The sequence below is a fragment of the Bactrocera tryoni genome, chromosome 3, assembly GCF_016617805.1.
Source record: "Bactrocera tryoni isolate S06 chromosome 3, CSIRO_BtryS06_freeze2, whole genome shotgun sequence".
Taxonomy (NCBI): Eukaryota; Metazoa; Arthropoda; class Insecta; order Diptera; family Tephritidae; genus Bactrocera; species Bactrocera tryoni.
This window is the reverse complement of record NC_052501.1, coordinates 9,071,635-9,081,917: the sequence shown is the minus strand read 5'-3', so window position 1 is coordinate 9,081,917 and position 10,283 is coordinate 9,071,635. Positions and strand designations below refer to the sequence as shown.

At 33.2% G+C, this 10,283-nt stretch overlaps 1 protein-coding gene across 1 annotated transcript in view; it reads left to right on the top strand.

The window, feature by feature from the left end:
• Positions 1-1,554: 1,554 nt before the first annotated feature.
• LOC120770590 (ion transport peptide-like) overlaps positions 1,555-10,283 on the top strand; it is a 101,076-nt gene continuing 92,347 nt past the window's right edge. The window contains exons 1-2 of the mRNA XM_040098181.1: positions 1,555-1,646; positions 1,731-1,792. Of these exons, the coding sequence (XP_039954115.1) occupies positions 1,790-1,792 (3 nt within the window). The 5' untranslated portion in view covers positions 1,555-1,646; positions 1,731-1,789. The remainder of the gene's footprint in view (positions 1,647-1,730; positions 1,793-10,283) is intronic.

Genomic DNA, 10,283 nt, shown 5'->3' with positions numbered 1-10,283 from the left:
CTCTCTGAACAGTAAAGTCCACATTTCGCCAAAATTCGTTGCATTTCAAATACACAAATTTTTTCTATTCGGTTCCAGTCCGGGTCAAATGTGATCATATGATACATACAAAAAATATAAGAATCAAAATCTCTCTCAACCTTAAAGCCCACAGTACCCACATATTTGTTTTTTTGCAAATATACAAATTTTTTCTATTCGGTCTCAGTCCGGGTCAAATTTGATCAGGTGGTATATAAAAAAAATATGAGAATCAAAATCACTTTGAATCGCACATTACTCCAATATTAAGTGCTTCGAAAATATACATATATAGCATATTTGTATGTACATACATACATATCAACGACATTAGTAACCTCATTCAGTTCAATGCAAGACAAGCACTAAGAAAGAAAGTTACGAATTTCACGCCAATTTATGCTTACTTTTTCCCGTCGTATGAGTGTATGCATAAAGAAAAAATAATTCCTGGTTACCCGTATGTATTTTATCATCTGCTGGGAGCGCGCTTTGTAATCAGCATCAGGAGCAGATCTAACCGCGTATTAACAGCCCAACAACTAATCTAGTGAGCAACAAAACTTATTATCTTTTAAAAGCGCACACAAGTACATTGTGACAAATAAGTGTATCACTTATATTTGTGTGTATGTTTTTTGGCTTGCGTCCGTGTAAGACACTGAAACACTAAAACACTGAAGAATAGTTGTGTGTTTCACTTGAAAGCTCGACAACTTTTTATCTTCGCCAAATGGGAAACAGTATGAAAGTAGGAGGTTAATAATTCGTAGTTTTGGTAAAAAATATAGAACATAGATCTTGATTATAGAAAGCAAAATTATTATAATTTTTGTTTTTGGATGGCCGGGTTTAATACTCAGAAAAAGTTGCTACCTTGCCACCTGTTTGGAATTTTTTTTATTTATTAATTGATGATATAAAAAAACGATATGCCCTTAATAAATTAAAGGGCCTTAAAAAGTTCATAGATTAATATATTTTTCGAGGAGTGTTGCCAGGTGTTTGAAACTTTAACTTAAAACAAAAAAAAGGATAATTAATTATGTCTTGGGTATAGAAGAGAAGAGATTTAAGAATTTTTATATTTAGAATTGAAAATATTTTTTTTTGTTCAACAAATTTATTAATTTATTTTGAAATTATCAACTTAACCATAAAAAAATGATTCACCGAATTTTCAAGCACATTTTTGGACCAAAGTCTTGACATACTGTTCTACGGCAATTTTTTATAATTAATTGTATTAATAAAAAATCAAAATTTTTTCCGTCTCCCATATTTTGAGCATTTCATCAAATGCACACAAACATGTCAGCAATGTCACTTTTCTTCACAAAAGGGTTGCATCCCTTTCTAGCATCGCTATTATCTTTATGCGATTGCCTTGTGGGTGTGTTTGGTGTTCGTTTATTTCTTTTGCATTCGTTTTTTGTTGTGCTACCGCGGAAAGTCGGAAGTGCGAGGAAGTGATGCGGCAATTGCGAAGGATTAGCGCCTGCTCCTGTGGCATATCAACGGTATATAAGCCGCTTGCAAATTTCCTAAGTCAACACATCGTAAGCGACATCTGACCACGTTTGGTGCAGCACACACAAGAAAAAACAAGTCAACAAACCAAAAAGGTAATATATTTAACCTTAAGAAAGTTGACTGTATTGAATTATCGGAATTTCAATAAAACAAGTGTTTTATTCTTTATTTTACAGCTTGCATTGAGCAACACTTGCTTGTCGTTTACTTAAAAAACAACAACAACATTAGCAAAATGGTAAGTGACGTACATCAGTTCATACACAAAAGTAGTATAGTTTTAGGCGCGAGCACATTGATATTGCTTTCACTACAAAATTTTATTAAAAAGTAGTAATTTGTTAGTTAAGTGTAAAAATTTTAAATGAAAAATTAGATTTTTCAATTCCAATTTGCAAAAAAATGATTCCTTTGATTAACAAATTTTAAAAACTTTAAATTTTGAATTCTGTTTCAACTAGAAAACTTTATTTTGAATCACAAAATCGCAATTAAAAATTTAGCAATAATTGAATGAAAAGTTATTTTTTTTTAAGATTTCATTTTCAATAGTACAACGCGAAGTAGGCAGAAAAAAGAAAATTTTTAATACCAAGTATATAATTAGGAACTAAAAAATATTATTTTATTTTTACTTATAAACTTGGGTTCAGGGTTGCCAAAAATTATTAAAATAATAAATATTTTTTTTGTAATCCCAAATTCAGTCCCTACAAAAATTAAAAAAAAATGTAATCACACATATCGGATTAAAAAAATTAAACTCAAAAACCACGTGATTACGAAAAAAAAATTGGTCCCAAAAACTACCTGATTAAAAAAACAAAATTAATCTCAAGCATATAATTAAGAACTAAACAAACAGAACTTGGTTCTGAATTTACATTTTTTTTAGTGAAAAAATAAAATATAGGACAGTCGAAAAAGTCTATTCGTATTTCTAATCTTCAACTTATTTTTTTTATTTATAATGAACTTTAATGAACCAAATATATACCATTTTGGTAATCCACTTTTGCCATTTTTCCGCTGGGGACATTATTCCATCAGTGGAAAACTTTTTTGGTTACTCGGCGAAAAACTGCGACAAGTAATTTTCACAGGTTTCTCTTGAAGCCAACTTTACTCCATTAAGTGAGCCCTGCAGTGACCGAAACAAATGGTATTCCGATGGTGCAAGGTCAAGGCTATATTGTGGATGCATCAAAACTTCCCAGCCAAGCTCTCCCAGTTTTTGCCGAGCCATCAAAGATTTGTGTGGCCTAGCGTTGTCCTGATGGAAGACGAAGCTCTTTCTGTTGATCAGTTCTGACCGTTTTTTTCGATTTCTTGCTTCTATCTTATCAATTATTGACAGCAAAATTTAGAATCAGTAGCTCGACCAGGCTGGAGCAGCTTATAGTGGATGATTCTTTTCCAATCCCACCAAACACTCAGCATAACCTTTCGAGGCGTCAATCCTGGTTTTGCGGCCATTTGTTGAGCTTCACCAAGCTTGGATCATAATCTTTTTCACACATTATTGTCGTATTTGATTCACTTTTTGTCTCCTGTTATCATCGCTAACAACTCAAAATTATCTTCAAAAGTGCTTTAATTTGAAGATTCCAGAATGCAATTGAGTTCATGTGGATAAAAAAACCATGAAATCGTACTTTTAAATTTTTATTCGAATAGAAGAAAATCGAAAGCACAGTTGCAATTATAAATTTCTTACTTATTTTAGCTGCCAAGCTAAATTCACCATTTGAAAGCTTTCTAACATCCAACATGATCTTAATTGAATAAACTAGTCTACAGCTAGCCTATGACCCATTGTTTCCTACTCTGCTGATAATCTCATTATTTGCTAATCATATTGAGATCTCTTACTTTTAAAGCTGCGAACAGAAATACATTATTGACTACCGACATAATATGACAGCTCTTTCGATGTAGTTTACTAATCCTTTCAATAACTCAACAAACACACTCATATATGTACATTCTCACACACATAGAAGTCGCATAAAAAATAAGCGTGCACAGAATTAGCCTCATTAATAAGCACAGCCACTTCAACTATTTATAAAGAATCAATTGTTATAAAAATAGCAAATGTACGAATCACACACACATACATATATACGTGTGTACAGTGTGGAAGTTGTATATCGAGTGCATATAAATTTGCTTGTCATGCGAGAAACCGAAGACTTAGAAAACAAACTTGCCGCCGTTATTTGCTCATACAAAGTAACCGACAAAAGTGTGTTCACACTTATTTGCTTACTTATTTGTTGTGTGTGCGCGCTAGGGCAAGTAATTTTAATAAGATTTGTGAGTACCGAAATTTCGGGATTGCAAAATTGCAATTTCGGGATCCCGCAATTAGTGAGTGTTAAAAAGCTTAAAACAAGGTCTAGAATAATTTTGAGACTAACCTTAAAAGTAAAAAAATTTGCATATTTAATATTTCGGGATTGGAAAGTTTTAGTTTCGGGCTCCCGAAAGTAGTGAATTTGAAAAGTTTAAGAAAAGGTCTATAATAATAACTGACCCTCAAAGTAAAAATTTTGCATATTTAATATTTCGGGATTGGAAAGTTTTAGTTTCGGGCTCCCGAAAGTAGTGAATTTGAAAAGGTTTAATAAAAGGTCTCGAATAGTTTTGACAGAAACCTTTAAATTAAAAAAAGTTGGTTGTTTAACATATTGAGAAAACAGAAGTTTCGGGATTGTAAAATTTTTGGTTTCGGGATCACGAAAGTGATGGAAAGGTTTAATAAAACGTGTTGAATAAGTTTGAGTAAAAATTTTTACATATTTAACATTTTAAAATCCCGAAATTTCGGGATTTGGAATATTTTAGCTTCGGGATCCCGAAAGTAGTGGATTTTTAAATTTGTAATAAAATATTTAAAACAATGTGAAGACAAACATATAAAGTAAAAAAATTTGTTTTTTTTATATTTTGAAAGGATCCAAGCCATACTGATTATAGAAATCTCTCATTAATAAGTATTTCCATAAGTTACACTTCGTTGACTACTCGGCTATTAAAAAATCACAATCCTTCCTTTTTTGGGAAGTATTTTTCAATCCTGTATCTGCTTCCTTCTTCCTCTTAACCCTATTTTGCTTACCTAAAGTGGTTTAATCATCCTGCCAATCGAAATCAGTCGCCTTAGCAGATCTGTGTGTGATCCACGAGTGTGCTCTTTGGATGCATGATGAAATCCTACCTGATTTAAAAAAATTTCAAAGTGGCTCTCAATTAAAATCCCGGTATTATCTTTCATCCAGCTAGTCTGGTAGTTTAGCTTTAAATATACATATAAAAAAATATTTCCTTCTTCAAAGTATATGGAAAGTGGCACAAGGAAGTGAGTGTCAAAATGACCTCTACTGATAAATCAACCCTGATTTTCTTTAATTCATATTTTTAAAAGAGTAGGTACTAAGGAGCCATGCCTAAAGGTGTTAAAAATATTAACCTACCTCCTCTCTTTTGTAGTTTTGTCATGCCATACTTTACTGAACGAATTTATTAGACTCTGACCTTTATTCAAATGCAAGCTAATATATCACAATAATGTTATCACCTTGTAAAAAACTCAAATAGAACAGTTTAACATGCAAAACTTTATATTAAGATCGAAAAATATATTCAACTACATATATCTTACACCTTTGTTCCCAAGAATATTGTTTCTGGTTAAATATATGTAAACACAAAAAATCAATTTATTTTTATCGATAATTTTCGAATTGCCGCTAGTGGGCTTAACACGCTCTAATCTTATTAATATATGTCTATACAATGTATAGTATACATATGTAGTCTTATAAATATATTTATGCACGGAAGATGTATATACTATATATATGTAGGTGTATATAGGACTGCTCGTAGTTTCATGCAAAAGTTCACATTTGATTGGATATCTCATTACAAACCACATTTCACAATCGTATTGCATTTTATACATACATATGTCTATTGAGATTTGCGGTTTTTAGTCGAACAAATGTTTGTAAAAATCGAATAATCGCAGCAATGCGGAGCTAATGCCCAGCATCTATGTATTCTGCTCTCACGTGTGCACATTCGACGAATTGTTGGCAGTTATTAAATCGTTTAATATCTATTAACAACTGCACAAACACACACACACTCAGTCACACCCATACAGTCATCGCCTGTACTCCGTTTTTTACTGCTATTTTAGTATCAACTTATATCGACTTATTGCCGTATTTTGTACTTATTGCGGAGTTGTGTAGCTATTTTTAGACCGACTTTCATTCGCTTGCAGTACTCGTTAGGCATTACGGTTAACAACCAGCAGCCATTGTTATTTTTAGACCAATATATGCACCGATATATGTGAACATGTGAACATAATGCATGCATTTTTAAAACGCTCGTGTTGCCGATCGACACGACAAATGTTGTTTAATTAATTATTCGTGTTTAAAAAGATGAATATTGTGCAATCCAAATCGTCTTAACCTCAACAACGACAATATTTAAGAGGTGATAATAGGAAATTACTGGTGTGTTGTGATTTTATTTTGACGACTTGAAAATGGTAAGCTTTATTACTTTCTTCTGTAGTGAGAATTCACAGTTAATTTGCATTTAAATTGGCTGCAAATAATTTCGATTTAAAATACCGTAAATATTACGAACATGATGAATATAGTCAGCTCTGAAAGTCAGACAGGAATTAAACGAAAGTGCAGTATTAACTGGAATCGAGTAATTGTGCTATATTTCGGTTTTTCAAAGCTCAAAGTTAATTTTATTTACTAGTTACTAGTGCAATTTGATTTTTTTTTTCATAAGAAAAATAATTATTTCTCGAAACTGACCTCTATATATGTATTTGTTTGAATACAGCTTCAAGTTCGTTTTATCCGTGCCAGATACCACACTAGACCACGGCTAAAGTCCCTAAAAATAGTAAAAGGGGCATGGAGGTACTCATTGAAAAGGAACTAAATACAACAAACAAGTAAGGATGGGCTAAGTTCGGGTGTAACCGAACATTTTACACTCTTGCAACTTGCAAGAATCAAAGCGAGGGAAACACTTTAAGCAGTACATATAAGACCAATCATATAGAGTAAAGTCAGCAGGATGTTCGATAATCCTGATATTAGTTATATGTATAAGGGCTAGGCCAAGTTTTCGCTCAAATTCATCTATTTTAGGCACAAACATACACTGTTATGAGTAAAATATGTTGTGTAATTTTCATTGAGAGATAACTCAAATATTGGCCGATATACAAGGTCTGTCGCAAAAGAAACAGGACTGTTAAAAAAAACGACTAAATATTAATATTTTTCAAAAGTTATATTTTTTTATTCAAAGTAGTTTGCTTGTGCTTCGATACAGCGTTTAGCACGGTCAATTAGTATTTGAAATGAGTGTTTAAGGTCATTTTTCGGAATGCTCTTGAGAATATCGGTCGTCGCCTTTTGGATAGCTGAAATGCCCTGAAACCAGTGTTCTTTCATGGGCAAATGAAGTTTTCCAAATAGGTAAAAATCACAGGGTGCCAGATCCGGTGAGTAGGGTGAGTGATGGAGTTTTTTGTCAAAAAAATCAGTGACAAGCGTCGACCGATGACACGGCGCATTCATAATACCAAGGCAAAACACGGTATTAATCGCTTGGCCAGGTGGGACGAACTCTCGGTGTACAATACCCTCGGAATCGTAAAAACAAATCAGCATTGTCTTTATTTTTGACTTCTGAAGACGACCGACTTCTGATAGTCACAGAGGTCCTTACGACCTTCTTAGAATCGCTTATATCACTCATGCACATTACTGCGGAATAGGCACTGATCACCATAAAATTTTTTCATCATTTGAAATGTTTAAAACAAAATTTAATATTTGCTCTTTGCATTTTACGACCGATGACCAAAAGCTGCTGTCACTTTTTGATCGATAACATCGATTGTAGTTATCCAATTGTCTTAAAATTTTTACGAAATGTCAACAAGAGATCAAACTTTTTATTTCATATACCCACCAATAGGTGGCGCCACCAGAAACAGTTATATTTAAAAAGTTCTGTTTCTTTTGCGACAGACCTTGTATGTTCTGCAATTTTCATTGAGATAACTCAAATATTGGCCGATATATGTATGCAGCATAAAGTCAGCTGGAAGCTCGAAAATCTTTATATTAGGTATATTGGGGGTCAGAGAAGTATTGACGCGACTCAACCCATTTTTGATACACAGCATCGCTATTGTCAGGAAAGGATTTTTTGTGAATTGCAATTATATATCTCACACATTGACCCATATTTTCGGTCAAAGTCAACTATGGATTCTGGGGTTCACTTATACGCTTCCTAGCGGCTGGAACAGTTTTTGCTGGATTTGTAAAGCTTCTGGTTGTAAGGTGGCACACACTACAGAAATTATGGGTGCAAAGTTTTATCCTGTTATATTAATTGCTTCTTGATTTGTGTACTGGAAAGTGAAAGAATCAAGTGAAATAGAAAATTGTGTTATATGGGAAGTAGGCGCGGTTGTAATCCGATTTTTCCCATTTTCACACTTGGACATAGAAATATGAGAAAAATGTCACATACTAAATTTAGTCGAAATCGGTCAGTCAATTAGCAGGTGTTTTAGAGATTCAGGCTCCATGTCGTTATACTTGTATATGTGTAAGTGCTTCTTGAGCTTACAAATGGTCAGTGTAGAAGGCGACAAGTACCCTGAATTTGTCCCTTGGGCGGTTGATTACATATTTAAGCTTTTTAAGGTTGTAACCACCCATTTGCAAATTGGCATGGCGCATGCCTTGGAGTTGTTGCCAACATTCCTTCCTGTCCACTCCTTCATCCTCGCGGCGCTTTATGGACCAATAGCGAGAAAAGTTTTGACAAAAAATATTAGATTTATTACTTTCAACTTTGGAATTTAATGCTTTTATCGGACCTGTTGTTTTTTCACAAATCGAGATAAAGCTAGTATCACTCTTAATTTATTTTTTAAATTTAAAAGTGAAAATGAGTTTGGCGTGTCTGCTTTGTAAGGAATTATTGCTGCTGAAGCAAATCATAACCTCAATTATGTAAAATTTTGCTATATCGACTATATCCATGTCTTTGCAAGCAACATTTAGCCCTCAAAACAAGGTTTTAGAACTTCGTTTTAATGTTTTTGATGGCATGTACTCGTAATCTAAGGAAAAGTGCCATCAACATTTTATAAAATTGTCTTTTTTGACGCGCTTTGAAGTACTAGAGTTTTTAATAGCTAATAAGAATAGTTAAAAATTTTAAACTTTTCTGATATGCTCTTTTATAGTCAAATCTTATATACCTGTGTGTTAAATGTGAATGATTCATTCGTTAAATTCAGTTGTCAACGGTAATCTGAAGAAAATATATTCGACCCCACAAACTCTTGAACGAGTATAAAAATCGATTTATCGCCACTCTATTTAACACTCTACTAAGTTTTAGCCTTAACCTGTAATTAGCATTAAATATTTACTTTTTACGCAAATTTAAGAATATCAAAAGATATGTATTTCACACCTTAAGTGTCACAAAACTTTTACAGCAAAAATTGATTGAGTTTTACGCAGTTTCCTTGCGTTCTAGATAAATTACAATCATTTACTTACATACATACTTACATACATATATGCCATAAATTTATGTTTGTATGTGCATATTTGTGTAGCTGTCGAATTGGCCGTCGGCGTTAAATGCTAAATAAGCAGGTGTAAAATACAAATATTGAACATTCTGCATATGCACATATGTATGTATATACTTTGTATATACATACACATGTACATATATGCGCCGTCACATGCATTTAATTGCATATATTTACTTGGATTTGTATGTTATTTGTATTTGCCCAGAATTGTGCTGCGAAAATTTCCGCTGTTTGCAGATGCTCTTAACACTAGTCGGCCACAGCGAATGGCTAATCAGATCGTTGATCAGCTGCTAATCGAAATGCAACTGGTTGTCACTTACCTACCATCTGATTTATATTTACATATATATTTGAAATTGGCGTAATTACTATTGATATTGCAAAAAGAAAATGAGGAATGATTAGTAATATGTTTCATATTTCGCAATAAGTTTGAGTTGATTTGCTAAAGTACCGATTTTGAGCGTTAGGTGCCCTTAAGCGAACAAAGTCAGCACTTCATAAAAGTAATACATAATTTGATATTGAGTTTTACATTACTAATGATAATTTTACTATTCAGTACTAAGGTGTTGTTGATAATATGTACATATATTGAAGTGCATGAAATGCATGAAGTGCACTTTCATTTATGAGTACTTAAGAGTACTTTGTACTCATGCTTATAAAAATTTCATGCACTACTTTTATGAACGTTTCTCACTTAAGAATATAATAGAAATTGTATTTAAAGCTGTCTCCGAAAGGCTAGAAATTAGTAAAACAATCAGGTATAATATTAATGTAAAGAAATTTGTGCAAGATTGACAAAGGGAAGATAATGACATATCAACAAATGAAGGCCCTGGGGGAAGACACGCCACCGGCCCTTCTTTCTTTAACTGCCCTTCTTTCGTTAACTTTATAAGGAAGTTTAGAGTTACTCTCGGCACTAAGGCGGAGTGGAACTATTCCACGCACGACCTACTACTGAGGGGCAGCACTAACCAGTGGTACATTGACGGCTCGAAAACACCGGAAGGCGTTGGAGCAGACATTG